Here is a 25,119-nt window from a genome sequence, read left to right as displayed (position 1 = left end):
CCACAGCAACCTCCAGGCTTCACTTCTTGAAGAATAAGAGTCATAGTTACTTGCAACAACACTGAGGGCTTGCAATACTGGTCTGTCCTCCTCTATTAGGTGTTGCCTATGCACTTGAGTGACTCTTGCCCCACTATTTGAGAACATAGCAGGACTCCCCAGGATCAGAGTACAACACCTTCTTACTCATTATGTGGGTCTCCACCCACTAACACAACATACTATGACAAGATGAACACTCACACACTCCCTAGAAGCCTGCCCAGGTGCACCCTGTCCCAAATGCCCCCACATCCAACACCAGTAACTCTCCCCTGCCATGTTTCCAAAAGAACTTTCCCAACATTGTAGTTTCAACCACCAACCCTCCCCCCAGTGCCATGGACTGTTCAACCAACCCACCCCACCCTAGCCCCCTAACAAACCAGCACCACCCAACCCAATAATATCATTGCACAACTGTCATGTCCCTCACTGCACAACTACACATTTCTACCTTATCAAAGATTTTGCTGTATAGGTGTTGGCTCACAGCCTTCTTCTCTCTGTCTTCTTTAATCCTGTCTTCCAGACTCCAGCTGAGTTTGCTCAATTTGCTTATTTCATATCAGTGAGGTCATGTGATATTTGTCCTTCACTGTCTGGATTGCTTCACTCAACATAAGGTCTTCAAGACTCATCCTTGTTATCCCATGTGTATATTGCATTCTTTCTTACAGCTGAGTAATATTCCATTGTATGTTATATTCCATTATTTGATTATCCATTCAGCTGTTGATGGGCATTTGGGTTGTTTCCAACTTTTGGCAATAGTGAATAATGCCACTATGAACATTAGTGCGTATATATCTGCTGTGCCCTTGCTTTCAATTCTTCTGGGTATATACCTAGCAGTGGAATTTCTGGGTCATATGGTAGTTCTATGTTTAGCTTCCTGAGGAACTGCCAAACTGTCCACAATGGCTGCAACATTCTGTATTCCTACCAGTAGTGACTGAGAGTTCCCATTCCTCCACATCTTCTCCAACATTTGCTGTCCTCTGCTTTTTTAATAGCCACCAGTCAGGTTTTAAAATGACATCTCATTGCATTTTGATTTGCATTTCCCAAACAGCTAGTGATGTTGAGCATCTTTTCATGTGCTTTTTAGCCATTTTTATTTCTTCTCTGGAGAAGTGTCTATTCAAATCACTTGCCCATTTTTTAAATGAGTTGTTCATCTTTTTATTTTCATGGTGTAGGATTTCTTTATATATGCTGGATATTAGGCCCCTACAAGATATATGGTTACCAAATATTTTCTCCGATTGAGTAGCCTGCCTTTCCACTTTTTTTTTTTAAGATTTATTTATTTATTTATTTATTTATTTCTCTCCCTTTCCCTCTCCCCCCACCCCCCGCCCTGGTTGTCTGTGTCTATTTTTTTTAATTCATTTTTTTAATATTATGTTAAAAAAATATGAGGTCTCCATGTACCCCCCAGCCCCCTCACCCCACTACTACCCCCATAGCAACATTCTCCTCCATCATCATGACACATTCATTGCATTTGGTGAATACATCTCTGAGCATCGCTGCACCTCATGGTCAATGGTCCACATCATAGCCTACACTCTCCCACGTTCCATCCAGTGGGCCATGGGAGGACCTACAATGTCTGGTAATTGTCCCTGCAGCACCACCCAGGACAACTCCAAGTCCCGAAAATGCCTCCACATCTCATCTCTTCCTCCCATTTCCCACACCCAGCAGCCACCATGGCCACTTTTTCCCCACCAATGCCACATTTTCTTCGATTACTAATCACAATAGTTCATGAATAGAATATCAGTAAGCCCACTCTAATTCATATTCTATTCCTCCATCCTGTGGACCTTGGAATGGTTGTGTCCATTCCACATCTATGTCAAGAGGGGGCTTAGATTCCACATGGATGCTGGATGCAATCCTCCTGCTTTTAGTTGTAGGTACTCTTGGCTCCATGGTGTGGTGGTTGACATTCTTCGACTCCATGTTAGCTGAGTGGGGTAAGTCCAATAAACCAGGGTGCAGGAGCTGAAGTCAGTTGAGGCTCAGAGCCTGGCTATCATATGGTCAGTTCAGAGATTCAGATCCCCTGGGTATCTCTGTGTCTATTTGCTGCATCTTCTTCTTTGTCCACTTCTGTTGTTGTCAGCAGCACTGGAATCTGTGTTTCTTTTTGTTGCGTCATCTTGTTGTGTCAGCTCTCCGTGTGGGCGGCGCCATTCTTAGGCAGGCTGCACTTTCTTCCTGTGTTTCTTTTTGTTCTGTCATCTTGTTGTGTCAGCTCTCCATGTGGGCAGTACCAATCTTAGGCAGGCTGCACTTTCTTTTGCACTGGGCAGCCGTCTTTATGGGGCACACTCCTTGTGCATGGGGCTCCCCTACACGGGGACACCCCTGTGTGGCAGGGCACTCCTTGCACGCATCAGCACTGTACATGGGCCAGCTCCACATGGGCCAAGGAGGCCTGGGGTTTGAACTGTGGACCTCCCATATGGTAGACAGATGCCCTAACCACTTCCCCTTTCCACTTTCTGACAAACTCTTTGAGGTGCAAAAGTTTTTAATTTTAAGGAAGTCCCATTTATCTATTTTTTTCTTTCATTGCTTGTACTTTGGGTGTAAACTTCATGAAACCATTAACTAAGACAAGATCCTGTAGATGCTTCCTGACATTATCTTCCAAGATTTTTGTGATCTTGGTTCTTATATTTAGATGTTTGATCCATTTTCAATTAATTTTTGTATAGGGTGTGAGACAGTGTTCCTCTCTCATTCTTTTGAATATGGATGTCCAGTTCTCCAAGCAGCATTTGTTGAAGAGGCATTCTCTCCCAGTTAATGGGCTTGGTCACCTTGTGAAATATCAGTTTACTGTGTATGCAAAACTCTATTATCAGAACTTTAATTTGAATCCATTGTTCAGTATGTCTTTCCTTGTGCCAATACCATGCAATTTTGACTACTGTAGCTTTGTAGTATGTTTTAAAGTCAGGTAGTGCAATTCCTCCAATTTCTTTCTTTTTTTTTTTCAATATGCCTTTGGTTATTTGGGACCTCTTGCCCTTCCAAATAAATTTCATAGTTAGCATTTCCAATTCAGTATAGCATGCTATGATAATTTTTATTGGGATTGCACTAAACCTATAAATTAGTTTGGGTAGGATAGACATCTTAATAATGTTTAGTCTTCCTATCCATGAACAGGAAATATTCTTCCATTTATTTAAGTCTTCTTTGATTTCCTTTAACAGTGTTGTGTAGTTTTCTGTGTACAAGTTGTTTATATATTTAGTTAAATTTATTCAGTGTATATGGTTCATTCATTTCAAGGCATTTGATTCTTGTAGTTGCTTTTGAAAATGGAATTTTTTAAAAATTTCATTCTCAGATTGCTCATTATTGGTGTACAGAAATGCTACTGATTTTTGCACATTAATCTTATAACCTGCAACTTTACTGAATTCATTTATAAGCTCTAGAAGCTTTGATGTAGATTCAATGGCTTTCAAGGTATAGGATCATATCATCTGCAAATAGTGAAATTTTTACCTCTTCCTTTCCAATTTGGTTGCCTTTTAATATCTTTTTCTTGTCCAAGTGCTTGAGCAAGTACTTCTAACACAATGTTAAATAAGAACAGAGACAGTGGGCATCCTTCTCTTTTTCCAGATCTTAGAGGGAAAGCTTCTAGAATTTCACCATTGAATATGATGTTAGCTCTGGTGTTTTCATATATCATATTGCCTTCTACTCCTATTTTGAAGTGTTTTTATCAGGAAAGGGTGCTGTATTTTGTCAAACCTTTCTCTGCATCTATAGAGATCATCATGTGATTTTTTTCTTTCAGTCTGTTTATGTGGTGTATTACGTTGATAGATTTTCTTACGTTGAACCATCCTTGCATACCAGGGAAGAAACCCACTTGATCATGGTATATAATTCATTTGCTGTGTTGTTGAATACAATTAGCAAGTATTTTGTTGAGGATTTTAGCATCTAGGTTCATTAGAGAGATTGGTTTATAGATTTCCTTTCTCATGGCATCTTTTTTTTTTTAATTGATTTTGTAAAAATATTACATTAAAAAAATATGAGGTCCCATTCAACCCTACCATCCCCACCCCTCCACTCCCCCCCCAGCAACCCTCATTCCCATCATCATGACACATCCATTGCACCTGGTAAGTACATCTCTGGGCATCTCTGCACCCCATGGTCAATGGTCCACATCATGGCCCATACTCTCCCACATTCCATCCAGTGGGCCCTGTGAGGATTTACAATGTCCGGTGATTGCCCCTGAAGCACCATCCAGGGCAACTCTAAGTCCCAAAGGCACCTCCACCTCTCATCTCTTCCTGCCATTCCCCATACCCATCAGCCACCATGTCCACTTTTCCCACTCCAATGCCACCTTTTCTCTGTGGACCTTGGATTGGTTGTGTCCGTTGCACCTCTATGTCAAGAGGAGGCTCAGATTCCACATGGATATTGGATGCAATCCTCTTGCTTTCAGTTGTAGGCCCTCTAGACTCCATGGTGTGGTGGTTGTCCTTCTTCAACTCCATCTTAGCTGAGTGAGGTGAGTCCAATAAATCAGATTGTAGGAGCTGAAGTCTGTTGGGGCTCAGGGCCTGGCTATCATATTGTCAGTCCAGAGATTCAAATCCCCTAAATATATCTTAAACCCCAACACCAACTACAATTCCAGTAAAGTAGCATGAAAGTTTTGTGCAAAGAGATCCATCTGAGTCAGATGGGATCTCATGGCATCTTTGTTTGGCTTTGGTATTAGGGTGATGTTGGCATCATAGAGTGAATTAGGCAATGTACCTCCCCTTCTATTTTTTGGAAAAGTTTAAGCAGGATTGGTGTTAGTTCTTTCCAGAATGTTTGATAGAATTCACCAGTGAACTCATCTGACACTGGGCTCTTCTTAGTTGGGAGATTTTTGATGACTAGTTCAATCTTGTTACTTGTGATTGGCCTGTTGAGTTCATCAATTTATTCTTTCATCAATGTTTGTGATTTTTAGAAATTTGCCCATTTACTGTAAATTAGTTATCTTGTTGGCATACACTTTTTCAAATTATCCTCTTATGATACTCTTTATTTCAGTGGGGTCAGTAGTGATAGCCCCTTCCTCATTTCTTATTTTATGTATTTTCATCTTCTTTCTCTTTTTCTTTATTAGTCTAGCTAAGGGTTTGTCAATTTTATTAACCTTCTTAAAGAATCAGCTTTTGGTTTTGTGTATTTTTTCTAGTGCTTTCTTATCTTCTATTTCATTTAGCTATGCTCTAATCTTTGTTATTTCCTTCTTTCTACTTGTTTTGGGTTTAATGTGTTCTTTTTCTAATTCCTGTAGGTCTGCAGTTATGCCTTTGATTTTAGCTTTTTCTTCTTTTTTAAATACAGGTATTTATGGCTACAAATTTCCCCCTCAGTTTGTAGCATCCCATAAGTTTTGATACAGTGTGTTATCATTTTCATTCATTTCAAGGTAGTTACTGATTTCTTGTGTAATTCCTCCTTGACCCACTGATTGTCTGAGAGTGTATTGTTTAACTACCATATCTTTGTGCCTAATCTGCTTCTCTGCTCCTTACCAATTTCCAACTTCATTCCGTTGTGGTTAGAGAAATTATTTTGTATAATTTCAATCTTTCTAAATTCATTGAAAGTTGTTCTGTGGCCTTGCATGTGGTCTATCCTGGAGAATGAGCCATGTGTACTTGAGAAGAATGTATATCTCACTATATTTGGGTGTAATGTTCTGTGTATGTCTATTAGGTCCAGATCCTTTAAAGTATTATTCAAGGTATTTCTTTCTTTATTGATTCTCTGTCAAGATATTCTGTCTAATGGTGATAATGCTGTATTAAAGTCCCCCAATGTACTTGTAGAGGCATCTGTTTCTCCACTTAGTTTTTCCAGTGTTTGCCTCATGTATTTTGAGGTGCCCAATTAGGTGTATAAATGTTTATGATTGTTCTTTCTTATTGATAGATCATCCCTTTATTAGTATATAGTGGCCTTCTTCTTCTCTTACAATAGTTTTGCATTTAAAGTCTGTTTTGTCCAATATTAGTATAGCTACTCCCACCCTGTTTTGGTTATTGTTTGCATGTAAAATTGTTTTCCAACCACTTTCAGCCTCCTTGAGTCCCTGAGTGTAAGGTGAGTTTCTTGTAGACAGCATATAGATGGATCATACTTCCTATCCATTCTGCCAATCTGTGTCTCTTGACTGGAGAGTTTAACCTATTAACATTCAATGTTTCTACTGTCAAGAAATTATTTACATTAACCATGTTTTCTTTAGGTTTATTCATGCCATATGTTATTTTTATTTCTCTTTTTATCTTTTTAGTTGTTCGTACACTCTCCCCCAATTCTCTCTCCTGTTTTTTCCTTTAGACCTGCAGAACTCCCTTTAGTATTTCTTGAAGGGCAGGTTTCTTATTGACATACTCTCTCAATTTCCATTTATCTGTGAATATTTTGAACTCCCTAATTTTTTAATCCCAGCTTTGCTGGGTAGAGAATTCTTGGCTGGAAGTTTTTTTCTGTTAGCACTTTAACTATGTCATACCACTGCCTTTTTGCCTCCATGGTTTCAGAAGAGAAATCAGCATTTAATCATACTGATCTTCTCTTATATGTGATGGATCTCTTTTCTCTTGCTGCTTTTAGTGTCCTTTCTTTGTCTTGAGCATTGAACAATTTGACAAAATATAAGTCTTGGAGTAGGACTGTTAGGATTTATACTATTCGGGGTGCACTGCACTTCCTGAACATGTACTTCCATGTCCATCAATAGGGTTGGGAAATTTTCAACCATTACTTTCTCCAACACACCCTCTGTCCCCTTTCCTTTCTCTTCTCCTTCTAGGAAGCCTATAATGTGTATGTTTGTGTGTTTCATGTTGTCATTCAAATCCCTAAGTTTTTGTTGGATTTTTTCTACCTTTTCTATCTTTTCTGTTTTACTATCTGTTTGACGTCTTCCACATTGCTGATTCTCTACTCTGCCTGTTCAAATCTGCTGTTATGTGCTTCCAGTGTATTTGTGTTGTTGCTATTAGTTAGGCCAGTAATTTATTAAGGAATGGAGAGAAGAGAAATGGGGGGAAATAACAAATTAAGGGTCCCAGGTAGGGGGGAAGGGGAAAGAGGGCCAATTTACAGACTACAATTTCCCATGACAGATTACAAATGCCCAGGTTTTATTTGTGTGCTGTTCCAGGCAGGGGGGAAGAAGACAAGGCCAGGGGACCATATTACTTTGGTGCTTGCCTTTTAAACCATTAATTATTCTACCTCTTTGTTAATGTCAGGGGAGGAGTCCCAGGTATTTGCTCTTCTGACTGGTTATCCCATCCATCATTCCCTGGGAGGGCCCAAAGATAAGGCCCCTGGAGAAAATCTGGGGATTCTTCTGTTTTCCAGAGGAAATTCCATTCTGAATGGGAGTTCTCACAAGTTCTTCTGGCAGCCATCTGGAAGTACTGATACCTGTGTGTTTAATGGTGGTGCAGTGTATTTTTTATTTCTTGCATTGTGCCATTCATCACTATCATGTTTGTAATCTTTTTATATATGTTTACAATTTCTTCAGTGTGTTTTCCCAGTGTTTTCTTAATATCCTTAATCTCTTGCTTCACTTCATTAAGTTGATTCATATTTGTTTGGACATCTCTGATTAGTTGTTCCATGTTCTGCATCTCCTTCTGTTTTTTAGTTTGTTTGTTGGAAAGGGCCATCTTCCTGTTTCTTGGTATGGGTTGCAATTTTTTGTTGGTGTCTGGCATCAGTTTATCTTGGTGGTTTTAATCAGTTGATTAGCTTCTCTTTCTACTCTAAGATTTTATTTTCTTATTGTTCTTGTGTGTTTTTTAAGTTTTCACTTGACACTTCATTCCTCTTATTCTATTTCCTTGCTGTTGTCTATGTTTCCTTAACAATGCATGTCCACTTTCAGGTTTAAGGTACTAGATCTGATACTTTTCTCTTTCTTCAATTCAGCATTTGTGGAGCCCTTCTCTAGTCGCTATCATCCTCCAGAGTATCTGGGGAGGTTTTTCAGGGTATGACTTCCATCACTATGTTGATGATGTCACCTGTAGATATTTAATAACTCAAATTATGCCACATCTTCAAGATTTATTCTTCTCCCCTAGAGGATCTCCAGGGATCACTCAAAATTATCTCCCAGGAATATAGTGGGAAAAATGCTCATCATGTAATGTGTGAATAAGGGAAAACTAAGTGGCAATATCAATCTTGCTTATGCTGACCCTAAGGAGAGAAAATGGGTGAGTGCCTTTTAAGACTGGAAACCACAATATAATATTTAAATTTTAATATTGGTCATTTCTGCTATTATTGTGCTTTATGTCATATTTATTATTATTTGAGTTAATTATTATAATTTATTACTTAAATCCCATTTTAATAGCTAACTTCTCATCAAAACAATAAACTTACTTATTCGCTGTATTTTCCCTCCAATATTGAGTTCATAATTTATTCAAAAATGTTTTAAGATTCCTTTTGAAATAAAAAATTAATACCTGATTTATTCTTTCTAATTCAGATTCTTCTCATTGATATACTACATTAGGTAGTTGTGCCTATTCCCTTATTACCATAGCTTTTTCTCAACAAATGCTTACAGTACATATATATAAATATTTTTAATGTATTTTTTATTTATTTCTCTCCCCTTCCCGCCCACCTCCCACCCCCCACCCCCCACCCCCCAGTTGTCTGCTCTCTGTGTTCACTCACTGCGTGTTCTTCTGTGACTGCTTCTGCCCTTAGCAGCAGCACCGGGAATCTTTGTTTCTTTTTGTTGTGTCATCTTGTTGTGTTAGCTCTCATGTGTGTGGCACCATTCTTGGGCAGGCTGCACTTTCTTTCTCTCTGGGTGGCTTTCCTTACAGGGCGCACTCCTTGCATGTGGAGCTCCCCTACGCGGGGGACACCCTTGCGCGGCAGCGCATCTGCACTGCACATGGGCCAGCTCCACACGGGTCAAGGAGGTCCGGGGTTTGAACTGCAGACCTCCCATGTGGTAGGCGGATGCCCTATCCATTGGACCAAGTCCACTTCCCATACAGTATATGTTTTTAGAAAACTATACGTTGAACAATGCCATCTTTCTTTTCTACTTTCAAATAAATTCTTGTCACTTTAATGCTCTTAATCTTTGTGAGAAATAACTTCTCAGTCAGTATAAATGTCTGCTGGAAATTTTAAAAATCAGAAAAATATTTGGAATATTTTTATAATCCTGATGCCGGTATTTTTTATAGACAAGTTCTACATGTGCCTATAACTCTACCTTTTATTTCAATGTCTTTTATAACAAGTTGCCTTATTGCAAAGCTTATTTTGCAATACTATTTTGCAAGGATGGTATACTATGCTGGCAAGAATAAATAAAACAAATGTTCATAAAATCAGAAAAGTCTTCAATCTTACAAGACTTGTTTGATAAACCAAAATTACCACAATTATTCATACTGCCTACTCAGAAGGCTCACCTGTTTTCCCATTTTAGTGTAAATTGAAAAATGTTCTCTTTGTCTTTTACTGCTGTCTTATAGTTTGGTTTCATCGAATATTCTCTGTAGTGTGTTAAGATTGATCATTTTTATCCTTTTACTGGTGTTGAATCTCAGAGAAGTGGAGAATATTGCAGACATTAGAAAATCAGGCATGTATTCTTCACTTCTCCCAATGCTCATAGACAAAGCCTTTAATATTATTAAATCCAAAGTTTGGCTTCCTCTTATCATGAAGGATCAGAATGTACTCAGGGAAGCAGGGATGCAGCTCCCTGAATGGCCTCTGTGTTCACCCCACAGAAAGCGCACAGGACAAAGGCGTCTTGTCTGTGCCGTCACAGAGGACGCCATGGACAGAAGGGGTCAAGGACTGCGTATTGTGTGTGGCTTGTTTCATTTGTTTGAATATGATTTTATGTGAAGAATCTAGGAAGTTTGGGTATTTAAAGCTTGAAAAAATGCCAGTTTCATCTGGGAGATCAAATTAAATAAGTAGGTTTAGTATGTTAATGCCATGAGAGGTTAATACATAAAACTGCACAATTTCTTCTCATTTTGTTTCTGCTGATTCAAGCTTTATAAAGAGCTATTTCATAAAAAATCATTTTTTTCTAACTCTTCTGGGACCAGATTGGGAGAAGAGGGGAGATACTGTCTCAAGCAGCCATGTTCATATTATGTTTTGTAAAGTGGTATTTTAAGGTCTATTTAAAACCACATTGACATTTGTGAGGTCACTCATAAGAATAATTACTAAATCTATGTTAAATAGTTTGTGTCCTTCGTTACCAACTTTATAAAGGTGATCTTTACAAAATATCCAAAATTAGCAGTGACTGGGGTCATTTCCATTGTAACTTCCAAAATAGTCTTTGGTGTTTATTTATCCAGAAAAAGTAATTGAGAGAAGTGCTCTAGAGCCTTTGTAAGAATACAAATAAAAGTTGACTCCCTAGTCTGAACAATAATTTGAGTATGGGGGAAGAGAAACATACATGGTCATGCACATATAGTTTTGAGTGAAAAATATAAATAGCTTATATAGCTAAAGAGTTCTTATAATAAAAAGATTAATGTGCCAATGGAAATAGGCAAGGAACAGAAAACAGGAATTCACAGTAGAACTAAAAGTGGCAAAACTTACAAAAAAGGCCTACTTTATGCAAATAAAAATGAAAAGGCAACAATTTTGTCTGGCATATAGTAGTAGCTGCTCAATAAATATTTGACTGAATAAATAAAAACCATTTTCACCTACCAATTTAGCAAAGAACTTTAAAAATAGGAACCCCCAGAATTGATAATAAAGCAATAGTATTAGATAACAATTAAACTAGAGTAATTAAACAGTAAGTGTTTAGATTCTGGAAATCTAATTTCTTGATAAAATTAAGAAGGGAAATATATTTCAGAATAGGCTATAGCCATTCTTCAATATCCAAATCAAGCTTTAAAAATTAATTAACAATAGTATACATACAAATGAAAGCCAGTCTCAAGAATTAATCTATAAAAGAAAAGTTAGTTTAAACTACATCATCTGGGAAGCGGACTTGGCCCGATGGATAGGGCTTCTGCCTACCACATGGGAGGTCCACGGTTCAAACCCCAGGCCTCCCTGACCCGTGTGGAGCTGGCCCATGCGTAGTGCTGATGTGCACAAGGAATGCCCTGCCACGCAGGGGTGTCCCCCACGTAGGGGAGCCCCATGCACAAGGAGTGCAGCCTGTAAGGAGAGCTGCACAAAAGAAAGTGCAGCCTGCCCAAGAATGTCACTGCACACACGGAGAGCTGACACAACAAAGATGAGGCAACAAAAGGAAACACAGATTCCTGGTGCTGCTGATAAGGATAGAAGCAGTCACAGAAGAACACAGAGCGAATGGACACAGAGAGCAGACAGCTGGGGGGGGGGCGGGGAAGGGGAGAGAAATAAATTAAATAAATAAATAAACTACATCATCTAAATAAGCAGGATTTAGAACACAAGAAATTTTATATTATGATATATATAAATAAGTATTAACAAAAAACACTACTACCCCCTGTGAGAAAATTTCCCCAGTATATGTACAGACAAGGAGAAAAGAACAAAGAAAGCAAGTATGTCGAATAAGGTCATTCAACGAAAGGAGAATTCCTGCTTCCCCATCAGCCTTAATTCCAAGGAATATTGGGAAATTCTAAGGGTGGGGGCAAAAAAAGGACTGATCTAGCCTTGTCCTGATATTGACACTTCTTAATGTTTGGGGTTCTCCAGAAATTTAATCATTTTCTTCCTCTACAGTATATGTATGATGCCCAGAAACCACTGACTTCCTGGAAATTTTATTAAGAATTCCACATTCTTGCCATATTTTTCAGATCCTGTGGCCTCTGCCAATAAATTCTAATAAATTTTCACTCTTTTTCCTTCAATAACATCTTAAAGAATATGATTCAGACTCAAATTAATCACAGATCATGTTAATGGCTCCTAAGAGTTTACTTCTGATACTTCTTATCATATTAAATCAAACTTGATAGTGTGCTGGATCATTGCTCAGCTGGGTTTTCATAAAATCACTGTATTTAATATGATTTATACCTGGTTTTCTGTTAATATCTTTGCTTATTGGTGCTTTATTTTTAAAACAGACATTCTTAGTAAATAGCACTCCTTTAAAACCTATCAAGTTTTTAAAAAATATTGTATAGGAAGCATTTTACAGTAAAATGTTTCACTTGTTTTATATTATAGTCATAAAATAGTGAACAGGAACAATTTATATAATTTACAATTAAAATATTAATATTATGCTTGCAGTTTAGAAAGAGTACACGTACATATCTATGTTTTGCCTATTTAAAGACAAATTATATGCAAAAAACCAGGAAATTTAAAGTTTTGTATTCTTTTTTTTAAAGCTTTGCAGCAAAGGAGCAGCTCTGGGAAAACCATTTGAAGCATCTGCTGATGATATAGCAAGTGTGGCAAGTTTCATCGAGACAAAGCTTGTTACCTGCTACCTACGGATGAGGAAACCTGATCTTGCCCTGAATCATGCACACAGGTAAAATGAAATACTAATAACCTCAAGTACTACCTATGCAAGGAGAAGGTACTCCATGGGCTTATACAGTCAGCCTCCATTTCATTTAAATTTAAAGAAGAATCAAAAACATTTATTCACTGCTTGGTTAATGTTAAGCTAGACAACCATGGATTCACAAAGGAATTCTCATAATTCTCATAACCTAGTGGAAGAAATAGGCACATAAATATCCCCTCCTGAAACAGGGCAAAATAAAAAGGCAGATTACTACAGTAGCAAAGTGTTGCAGGAAGAAAGGAGAAAGAGAATAAGGTAAAGTGGTGGCATTAAAGAGTAACAAGGATTTACCAAACTGCAGAAGAGATGGGGAGTGGTAGAAGGAAATTTTTTTTTTTTTGAGGTACAGGGGCCAGGGACTAAACCTGGCTCATTGTATGTGGGAAGTGGTTGCCCAACCCCTGAGCCACACTGGTTTCTTTGGGTTGGTTTGTTGTTTGTTTTGTGCTTTGTTGTTTATTCAGAAGGCATTGGGAACCAAACCTGGGACCTCCCATGTGAGCAGCTGGTGCTCAACCCCTTGAGCCACATCCGCAGAAGGGAGATCTGATTGCAAAGTTGGAGCAAAGATAGGAAAGCTTGTGGCTCACTTGGTGATAGCATAGCTGAGCCAAAGGGTGGGATGCAGGATGGGTGTTGCAGCTGTCTACTACACTTTCTATCTATGTCCTTACTGTTTTTCATATTTCTATCCTTTTTCAGAACTCTGTGTGTTTATGTTATCTTATGGCTTCCTAGAATCCCAGGATTATCCAAGCCTGTATTTCCTTCTACAAAAGTGTACCTGTCTTGTGCCCTATTTCTTAAAGGTCTTTTTTTCATCATGAGTAATCATAAGCTTTAATTTACAGTAAAAGTAATTGATATGCTTCTCAAATAACTTTCCTTGGATTATGAAGCCTGTCTGATTTGGGGTAATTTACCTGAAATTTTGTATTGTCCAACTCTGATTTCATACTCTGTACAAATGGAAAACTATTATTAACATGGAAACATAATGCCTGCTTTGTTAATAACCACTGAGGAACATAATTATAAGTTACATTTAGACTCAGGTAAGTCTTAATATGGTAAAAGTCATGTACAATCCCACATCCACTAGGATATAAAAGTTCTAGCCAAGATTACTTGCAACACTAAGGAAACCTAACAGTAGGTTTAAGATTGATATCACAATTTTGAAATTCACTAGATTAACTGTTTTTAAGAAATTCTTCCACTTTGGTGAACTACAGATATCTAAAAGCATATTCCCTTAGACACACACAAAAAAATTCTACTTTCCATACCTATTGTCTGGAAACATTTTCTATAACCATAGTTTCCTAAACCAATATCAAAACATATAGTTTGAGTGGTATTAAAGCTACACTAATGAATATGTAATAATAAACTTCTGTTCATATGGTTTGTCAAAAAATTTTGTTCCATTTCCATTTGAAAGAAACAATATTAAAAATGTAAGTTGTAAATGCATCAATAAATCAAAATACTCGACTTTCTGAGATATATGAGTGACTTGTGAGCAAGATGGGAAAAATGGTTGAAATTGGGACTATCCCAGAAAATGTATTGGCATATATAAACAATAACAATTTGAGATGTACTGAAAGTAATTACCCTCTTCATGGCACTGCATATAAAAAGTGCCACCAACATGGCCTGCATTTCAAAGAAAATTTCTCCTGGCTAGGTTTGATGGATTTTCTAATCATTTTTCATTTTTAAAAAAAGGCTTACAATAGTATATTCATGTCTAAATTCATAATAATAAGTGGTGTGAATGAAGTATCCAAAATTTCCACCCTAATCTAAATATAGTAACAATAAGATCTACAATTGTTGAAGACATAAGGGTCAGCTCCAAAAAGTTCTCTATTTAAGTATTAAAAACTTCTGTTTTAAGACTAAGAGTGATCTTTCAAGACCTTGAAAATTACTGAGGGGACGATATATAATAGAGAATAATGAAATGAGCTTCCCTATTATGTTAAGGTTAACTTTTGTATCCTTTTATCCTTATGTAAAATAATTTTTCGCTTCTAAGTTAAGCATTAAGTAAGAAATGCAAATCGATAGAGGTTAAACAGTCAATTCATATAATTAATAATGCACCAAATGAAATAAATCATTTTGCTGGGCTTGTCATATTGCAATACTGCAGAAATCAGTGCATATGATTCTAATATTAAAACATTTTAAAAATCCTGATTTAAAAACAGAATCTGAAATATAATCTATAAATTATTTCTTAAAATAAAATATAATAAATTACTCAGGATACACAGTCTATAAATAGCTTACAACCATTAGTTATTATACACTGCATGCAGAATTTTGTCTTTGTATTATTACCACATTATGGTGGTTGATTCTAATCATGGATCAAAATTAAAATATTCTATTTTGAATTTATTTGCATTTGCTGAAGCATCCTTTCTTTAATTTTATGTAAATGTGAGGTCGACAGTATATCCTTAGGAGATGTGTTAATGCAAAAATTAGCTTAAAAACCATCACACAGTTTTGCTTCTGATATAAATAAATGCATATTGTTTTGTCATGCAAAAGACCATATAAACCACAACTTTCTGGTTTTAAGTTCAACAGGATACATTTTGAAATTAATCAACTACATATTGCTATTATAATATGATAAATGCTACAAAGAGCCCTAGAAACAACTATTATCAATGACAATTTTTCTTTCTTTTTCTAATAACATATCCAAAATGAAATTTTATCACATCAAAAAGAGAGCCATTTTTCATTTCAACCAAAAATGTTATGTAGAGTCACCAGACAAACATGTCAATTCTGTGCTCACTTCATCAAACTAGTGCTGTTGTTTATCAGTAGATATTTTGAGCGTTTCAAACACTGATTTCTAATTGCTGCTATCTTCTCAAGAGTACAAACCCTGGTATAACTCTTTCCTATCATATAATTATATTTTGATGTACATAATTGTAAAGATTCTAATGATGCATATCATTTTTTGTACATTCTCCACCTTTAGTTTCCTTTTATTTATTTTTGGTGCAGAATTTTGCTACCATAAAATGGCAAACAAGATGAAAGTCTAAAGTTAAAAACATGTAGAAAAAATTCTGTTTTAAAAATTGTTTGTAAAGGGGACATGTACATTCATTAATTCATTCAAGAAATATTTTTTTGAATACCCACTAAAACCTATTCCTATACTAAACAGTGGGGAGAAAGTTTTAAACAGGCAAGACATGGTGTTATATACCAGTAGTAGAGGCACAACCGAAAGTGCAGAAAATAGATACATATAAATAAATATACAAGATAAAGTGGTAAGTGAAGTATAGGAAATAAACATAATTTCACATTGCTGAGGCAGTATAGTATATTGAGTGAGACCAAAGGGTCTGGAATCTGACCAGCTAAGTTCAGTTTCTGATTCCCACACTTACTCATTAGCCTGAGTCATCATCTTTGTAAAATTGGGTAGTAATAATGGTAGCTACCTCACAAAAACTACTTCATAAGGTTCAATGAAAATTAAATATAAAACCATGGATTTTTCACTCCAGCCATGACAGAGTTACTGGTACCGCACTTGCCTTCCTGCCATGAACAACTACAAAGCTGGACAAAATATTTGAGGCAAACATTTTCAAGCATTGTACAATCGTCAGAGAACGACTGTGCTCTTTGAGAGAAAGGAAATACACAAAGTGAACCCTACAATTTTCTCAGCCTTTTGTTGAGGTTATTTTCCTGCCCCCATTCAGGGAGTGGTAGCTTAAGTTGAACTGCAAGCTTGCTGAACTGAGGAGGTTGAAATAAGGTAACAGGCTACAGACAAAGCTGTAATTAGGAGGGAAGGTGGCCAAAGAGGAACAGAATTCTGCATGGAGATTTGCCTCAGGTTCTAGGTCAAGGTCTGAGCCATGTGTGTGAGGATTGAGATTCCTTGAAGCCCAGCAGAGATTGTCTGCTATAGGACTGAGTGCTAAATGGAAATACAGAGGAACTGCTGTACTGGGAAATATTGGAGTGCCGAGTTGGGGAGACCTACTGAGCACTAAGGCATTCAGCTGAGGCCCCAGAGAGGCTATGCTTTAAGAGTAAGGACCATGTGCTAGGGAAAGGACTACACTCTAGGATTAAGCTCAAAACCAAACTAGGCCTACCTCAAAAAAGACTAAAGCCAAATTTGGCTAAAACAAAAGGATCCACTATTTAATAGCCTGCCAGGAAAATGTTTTCGGGGAAAGATGTCATAATCAAGATTCCCTACAAGATATCCTCCACAATGTTCAGGATAAAGTAAAAAATAAATAAATAAATAATTTTTAAAAAGCTAGACATGTAAAGAAGTAGAAAAGAGACTCATAATTAAGAAAATAAACAGTGAATAGAAACAGACCTTAATATAACCAAGATGTTGGAATTAGCAGATAAAGATTTTAAAGCAGTTATGAAAAATGTGTTCAAGAAACTTAAGGTGAAGATAATCACAATGAGTGAAGAAATGGAAATCTCAAGAGAGAATAGAGACTAAAGGAAAGAATCAAATAGATATTTTTCATTAATGAATAAAATATCTGAAATTAGAAATTTACTGATTGCTCTTAGTAGCAGACTGGAAACTGCTGAAAAATGGTTAGTGAACTTGAAGACAAATCAATAGAAATTATCAAATAAGAACAGAGAGAAATAGTGATGTTTTTAAAAATGTTTTAATTTATTGAAGTGTATCACTCATACATAAACATACATAAACAATACATGTATAATAATAGTTGTTAACTTACAAAACAAACATATAACATCATACAGAACTCTCATAACCCACCCTACCACCAATAACTTGCATTTTTGTTAAACTTTTTTAACTAATGATTAAAAAGCATTGTCAAAACATTACTACTAAACAAAGTATTTTTCTCCTAACCAATCCTATTATTATCTTTATATCATTTATATATATGAACATACATAAACAATTAAGTAAATACTAAAAGTTGTGAACTTACAAAGCAAACATGCATCACATCATACAGGGGTCCTATACATCAACCCTCCACCAACACCTTGCACTGTCATGAGATGTTTTTTACAAATTATGAAAGAATATTGTCAAAATCTTACTACTAACGTAGTCCTTATCTTACATTTGGTGTGTTTTCCCCCCAACCCACCCTATTATTATTTCTTAAATATATTTTTTATGAAAGAAATTGTAAACTTATAAAACAATCATGCACATGTGCAGAATTCCCAAAGAATACCCCTCCATCAACACACCACAATGCAGTGTACCATTTGCTACAGATAAAATAATATCATCTGATTGTTACCATGTCTATAGTGTACATTTGGCTCACATTTCCCATATTGCCTCAGTATCAACACAGTACATCTTTCACATAGATGCAAGAATATTACATTATTACTACTAACTGCAGTCCATAGATCACTCCAGCTGTATTTTTCCCATGCTTCTCCCCATTCCCAACACCCTGCAGTAGTGATGTACATTTGCTCTAGCTCTCAAAGGACACTCTTACATCTGTACCATGAACCACAATTCTCATCCACTTCTTGGTTTACTGTGCTATCCAGACCCTAGATTATTCCCTAACATTCTGACAATTGGCATTTACATAACTAGACTATCATTTTCAGTCACATCCCTATTTATAAATTAGCTGTTACTCACTGTGTGTTACCATCCACTCTATACATTTCCACACTTTTACAGTAAAGCTAATTAAAACTTGTACATATATTAAACATCAGTAGTCCACTCAGTCCTCCTCTTATCTTCTTTAAGAATCCACCACCTACCACCAGGTCTTGAAGATATTTTCCAATAATTTCTTCTAGAAGTTTTGTGGTTCTTGCTTTTATTTTTAGTTTTTTGATCCATTTTGAGTTAATTTTTGGATAAGGTGTGAGATAGGGGTCCTCTTTCCCTCTTTCAGCTATGGATATCCAGTTCTTTCACCACGATTTGTTGAATGGATTGTTCTGCCCGAGCTGTGTGAGTTTGACAGGCTAGTCAACAATCACTTGATGATACCTGCAAGGGTCTGTTTCTGAACCATAAATTTGGTTCCATTGGTCTACTGTGTCTGTCCTTAGGCCAGTACCATGCTGTCTCCACCACTATAGTTAGGTATTATCATTTAAAGTCTGGAGATGAGGGTTCACTTTTCCTTTTTATGATGTTTCTGGCTATTCAGGACTCCTTACCCTTCCAAACAAATTTAATGATCATGTTTTCAATTTTTTCTTTAATGCTGGTGGAATTTTTATCAGGATTGCATTAAATCTGTATATCACTTGGAGGAGAATTGACATCTTAATGATATTTAGTCTTCCAATCCATGAGCATGGAATGTTCTTCCAGTTATTTAGGGCTTTTTTGATTTAACATTGAACTGCTGTTTTCTGAATACAAGTGTTTTACATCATTGGTTAAGTTTATTGCTGACTATTTGAGTTTTATCTGTCATATTTTATTTTCACCACTCTTTTGACATTTTTAGTTACTTTTTTTGATATAATCTTCATTTCTAGACTCTCTTCCAGGCCTCTCTCTCCTGTCTTTCTTTTCAGGCTCTAGCACACCTTTTAGTATTTCCTGAAATTCTGGTCTCTTGCTTAAAAATTCTCTCAGTTTCTGTTTATTTGTGAATATTCTAATTTTACCCTCATTTTTGAAAGACAGTCTTGCTGGATATAAGATTCTTGACTGGAAGTTTTTCTCTTGTAGTATCTTAAATATATCAGACCACTGTCTTCTTGCCTCCACGGTTTCTGGTGAGAAATCAGCACTTAATCTTATTGGCTATCCCTTATATATTATGCATTGTTTTGCTCTTGCTGCTCTCAGAAGTCTCTCTTTGTCTTTGGCACTTGATATTCTGATGAGGATGTGTCTTGGAGTTGATCTATTCGGATTTTTTCTGAGAGGAGTATGTTGTTCTTCTTGGACACGGATATCTATGTCCTTCAGTAGTGTTGGGAAATTTTCTACCATTATTTCTTCAAATATTTCTTCTGCTCCTTTTCCCTTCTCTTCTCCTTCTGGGACACCCATGACATGTACGTTTGCATGCTTTTTGCTGTCATTTAGTTCCCTGAGACCTTGTTCAATTTTTTCCATTCTTTCTTCTGTTCTTTTGTATGTTCATTTTCAGTGGCCATTTCTTCAAGCTCACCAATCCTTTCTTCTGCCTCCTCAAATCTGCTATTATATATTCCAATGTTTTTTTTAATTTCATTGATTGCACCTTTCATTGCCATAAGATCTGCTATTTTTCTACATATGCTTTCAAATTCTTCTTTGTGCTCATCCAGTGTCTTCTTAATATCCTTAATCACTTTAGCCATCTCATTGAATTTATTAAGGAGATTTGTTTGAACATCTATGATTAGTTGTCTCAACTTTATGTCATCTGGAGGCTTCTCATGTTCCTTTAACTGGGCCATAGCTTCCAGTTTCTTGGTGTGGATTGTAATTTTTTGTTGGTGTCTTTGCATCTGGCTTACTAGAGTATCTTTTCTGGGTGCAGTTTTTCTCTTTAGTTTAGGACTTCCTATCCTTTCTCCCTTGCTGGTTGTGCAGTAGGAGCCAAGCATGTAGTTGGTGCTGTAAGCTGTGGAGGCTCAAGCTGCCCTCATTGCACCAGGGACCAATAAAGCTTCTTCCAACTTTCTCCTTTGCCAGGGGTAGGGACAGAGTCAAGCTGTGTGCAACAATCCAAGTGCAGATCTAGACTGTAGTTACCTGGAGAGACTGATGATGTTTCACATCCCTTTTTCCCTGCCTGGGGGGGGGGATATGGAGCTGCACGTGTGGGCAGCAGTCTGTGCAGTACAGGTCCAAGATGACTACAGTTGCCCTGATAGACTTCTGATTTTCAGTCTATGCCAGTCAAGTTTCCCTGCAGTTACCTGTATAGGCTGCTGCAGGGTTCCTCAGCCTCCTCCCTGCCAGAGGTGGGGCTGAAGCATAGGCTAGGGCTGCAGACTGATCTGCATGAAAGAAACTGGTTCCTGCCACCATTGAGAGTTTCATTCAGCCTGGCTTCCCTTCATTCTGAGGGCAGAGTCCAAATGGTGGCTACTGGCCTCTTCCTGACTTGGGCTGGTTCACACCCTAGCTGTTCCCAGGGTTATATCTTAGCCAGCCAAGTCTACCAATCAGTAACCGAAACCAGCAGCCAACTGTCTCCTCCTCTCCTGTTTCTGGGAAATGGAGGTTCCAATTCCAGCCACAGAACAGCTCCTGGGGTAGCTTGTGCTGCCAGAGTAGGATAATCACCAGCCTCCACTGCTTGGCTGATAATTTCCCGGAGAGGCTGGAGCAGGTCACTGCAGCTTCCTCTCTGCTGAAGGTGGCACTGAGGCCTAGGCTAAAATTGCAATATGATCTCGATGGAAAGAAGCCAGTCCCCACCAGCACTGGGATTTTCAGTCGACCCTGCTTCCCCTCATGCCAGGCACAGAGTTAAGATGGTGGCTCCCAGCCTCTTTCTGACCTGGACAGGCTCAAACTTTAGCTGTTCTCAGGATTATACTGTAGCCCACTGAATTTCCTCATCAGTAGCTGAAATTGGTACCCAACCATCTCTTTCTCCCCCATTTTGAGGAAGTGGAGCTTTCAATTCCAGCCTCAGAACAGCTCCTGAGGAAGCTTGTGCCTGCTGTGGAGGATGGGCAGCAGTCATCGGCCAGCGTGGAGCACTCTACTTCTGAGTCTACTCTGCAGACAGGCAGTCTCCTCCTTCCACTCCTTCAAGGATGTTGCAGGTTGCTCTTCTGGTCTCCTGGAGCCCAAACAGGTGCTTCAGCTAGCTCCAGAGAGTTCTGGGTGTTTGCTAACTGCCCTGTAGCAGGAGCTGACTTTAGGAGCACCTTACTCTGCCACCATCTTGCTGGTTCTCCCAGAAATAGTAATTTTTTTTAAAATTAACCAATGCCTCAGTGACCTGTCCTCAGAGACAGAAACAAGCAATCTAATATACATGCAATTGAATTCCCAGAGGGAGAGGAAAGAGAAAATAGGAACTAAAACAATAGTTGTTAGAAATCTCCAAAATCTGGCAAAAAGGAAAAAATCAACTAATAGATCCAGTGAGCCCCAACTAGAATAAATACAAAGAAAACCACATCTAGGCACATCATAATCAAACTTCTGATATTCCAAGATGAAGAGAAAATCTTAAAGGCAGTCAAAGAAAAAGAACACATTACATACAGGGGAACGATGATACAAATAACAGGTGACTTTTCATCAGAAACAATGGAAGCTAAAATGCAATGTAACAATTCTAAGGTGCTGAAAGAAAAATGCTGTTAAACCAGAATTCTGTATTCAGCAAAACTATCCTTCAAAAATGAGGACAAAATAAATACATTAAATCTATTATTGCAAATGCAGAAAAGTGGAGGAGCTGACATTTTCCTTGTATTGTAACCAAAGACCTGAATTGAATTCCTGCAACATCGTTGACTAGCCTTGACTTCACAAGTCACTTAACCTCTCTTTGCCTCAATAGCAAGAGACAAACTTGAAGCATAACAGGTTCAAAATTATATATATATATATATATATATATATATATATATATATATATATATATGGCTTAAATGCCAAATCCTACAGATTTTATACCTCTTACCAGCCTGTGTTTGATATTTAAATTTTTCACTTTGTTTATTTTCCATGTCCAAATTTCTTATTGGGTGTGCCTGGTTTTGCTCTCACTGTAATAGATTATCTTAGAATAGCTGACTATCTTACAAATATGCACTATTCTACTATTGTGAATTTACTTTTCACAATTCATGAATACATACATTTCATGGAAATGGATATTTTAATGGCTATTCCACGGATTCTTCACATCTCTGACAACATGGGATTGACCTTGTTTTAGTTTGCTAAACTGCTCAAAGCAGACACCATAAAATGGGTTGGCTTTTAAAAATGGGAATGTATTAGTTTACAGACTTACAGTTTTGAGTCTGAGAAAAATGTCCAAATCAAGAAATCATAAAGACAATTCTTTCTTCCTCAAGACTGGCTGTCGGTGATCCTGGACTCCTCTGTCATATGGCGAGGCACATGGTGGCATCTGCTTGTCTCTCCCTTCTCTTCCAGGTTTCATTGCTTTCAGCGTCTTGCTTCTATTGCTCTCTCTCTCTGTGTATTTACTCTGTTTTTAAAGAAGTCCAACAAGAAGATTAAGACCCACCCTGAGCCATGCCTTAACTGAAGTAACCTATTCGAAAGGTCCCTCCTACAAGAGGTTTACTCCCACAGGAATGGATTAGCTTTAAGACCATGATTTTCCTGGGGAACATACAGTTTCAAACCACCACAAACCTTGTGGTAGTTTGAAGCTTTTGTGGACTTCAGAAAATCCTGTTCTTAAAACTAATCCATTCCTGTGCATGTAAACCTATTATACATAGGCTCTTTCGGTTATTTTCAATTATAGGCCTTCCTTTTAATTAGATCACTTCAGTAGGGCATGACCCAGGTGGACTGTAATCCTCTTACAGAATCTTTTATAAATGGAGGAATAAAAAGCCACAGACACAGAAAAATGCTGAAGAGACAGAGAAGAACCCAGAGGCTAAAAAAGAAGGCCCGAGGAACAAGAAGCTGTAATCCACAGAACACAGAGGCTAAGAAGAAGCCATTTTGGCCAGAAACTGAGAGCAACGAGGCCTGGAGAAGAAGGAAGAGATAAGCAGATGCCACCGTCTGCCTGATAACCCATAGCTGTGCATCTTCTAATGATGCTGCTGTCTTGATGTCCCACAGCTGCAGCTCAGGGAGGAAGCATCTCTGATGATGCCTTGATGTGGACACTTTCATGGCTTCAGAGCTGTAAGCTTTTAACCTAATAGATCCCGTTGTAAAAGCCAACCCATTTCTGGTACATTGCTTTGGCAGCATTTAGCAAACTAAAACAAGCCTCAGCAATCATCTTGCAAATTCTGGGATTATACTGTTATTGCTGTATTTACTTTATCCCTCCCTCATTTCCTCTTCTGTTGTTTAACAAGAAACCCTCATCTTCATCCTATTTTGGGCCTGTGGTCTTCCCTCATTTTTTCATAGAAGTCTGACGAGCAGCCATATGCTAATTTATAACACCTTTTGTTTTAGAATAAATATCTCTATGGTGGTACTGTCATAACTTTGCTCCTAAGTTAGAGTTGCCATCAATGGAGAAAATGCAGATGTTGTGCTTTTCATAGATCTCCCGAAACAAAATAATTTTGTAATTGTATATAAATATTCTTTTATTACCAATTATTAAGCTCTTGTTATCAAATATGACTTTGACACAGAAGACAGTTGAATCAGAGTAGTTTTTTATTTTTGAGTGTTTAAAAGCAATAGATTCATAGCTGAAAGAAGTCTAATACATAACTTCATTATATACTTCAATCTTTTTATTTTTTAGAACTTTAGTTCCCGTGAGTATTCCTTGTGGAACCTGTTCAACACAGACAAGGAGAAAATAGTTCTTAGTTTCTGTGGGAATAAAATAATGTGAGAATAACAATGAGAAATCACATATATACACCAAAATAATGTATTTTAGTTTTAGGAGAGAGGACAAAAGAATAGTGTAATACAGAGCAAATTATTACACAAGTATGTCCCTTTTTACTTTCATTCCCACACTTAAAATCTTCATCTAAATTTTGACTAATTATTTGTAGGGTGGTTCTCAAACTTTTGGTCTTATGGCACCTTTATATTCTCAAACATTAGGAGGATCCCAAAAAGATTTCGCTTATGTGGGTTTTATCTATCAATATTTATCATAATAAAAATTTAAACAGTAAGTTGAAAATACATATATTTATTTACTCATTCATTTAAAAATAATAAACCCATGCCACATTAACATAAACTATATATTCCATGAAAAATAACTATAGTTTCCAAAGCAAAAAGAAAATGCATGAGAAAAGTTGCATTGTTTCACATTTTTACAAACCTCTGTAATGCCTGGCATAATGAAAGAAAGTTTGGTTTTCATATCTGACTCTGCACGGACTCTATTGCAATGTGTTATTTTACTTGAATTACATGAAGAAAATTCAGTCTCACACAAGATATGTTGTTAGATAAAGGGAAGAGAATTTTAATAGCCTTTTCAGATAATCCTGAATATTCTTATTTGACACTACACCAAGACTTTTAGTAGTAGTATTTTCTTAAAGATTAATTGGAATGTGGATTGTGAAATCATATCAGTGAACTTTTGTACTTTGTTATACTAAAAGTCATTAGCCTAGCTTGAACTTTGAATAGATTATTTACCTATGCATGATTTAGTAATATCACTTATTGACAAATAGGAAAATATTGGTTCACTGTCATGTACAGACTTCCAAATGTTAACACATGG

At 37.1% G+C, this 25,119-nt stretch overlaps 1 protein-coding gene across 1 annotated transcript in view; it reads left to right on the top strand.

Moving 5' to 3' along the window:
* SPATA16 (spermatogenesis associated 16) overlaps positions 1–25,119 on the top strand; it is a 262,641-nt gene that overhangs the window by 92,848 nt on the left and 144,674 nt on the right. Inside the window, exon 3 of the mRNA XM_058295332.2 lies at positions 12,510–12,655. Coding sequence (XP_058151315.1) covers positions 12,510–12,655 — 146 coding nt within the window. The remainder of the gene's footprint in view (positions 1–12,509; positions 12,656–25,119) is intronic.

Source organism: Dasypus novemcinctus, chromosome 4 (assembly GCF_030445035.2).
Source record: "Dasypus novemcinctus isolate mDasNov1 chromosome 4, mDasNov1.1.hap2, whole genome shotgun sequence".
NCBI classification, from domain to species: domain Eukaryota; kingdom Metazoa; phylum Chordata; class Mammalia; order Cingulata; family Dasypodidae; genus Dasypus; species Dasypus novemcinctus.
Note: the sequence above shows the minus strand (reverse complement) of the source record. Positions and strands in the feature narration are given on the sequence as shown.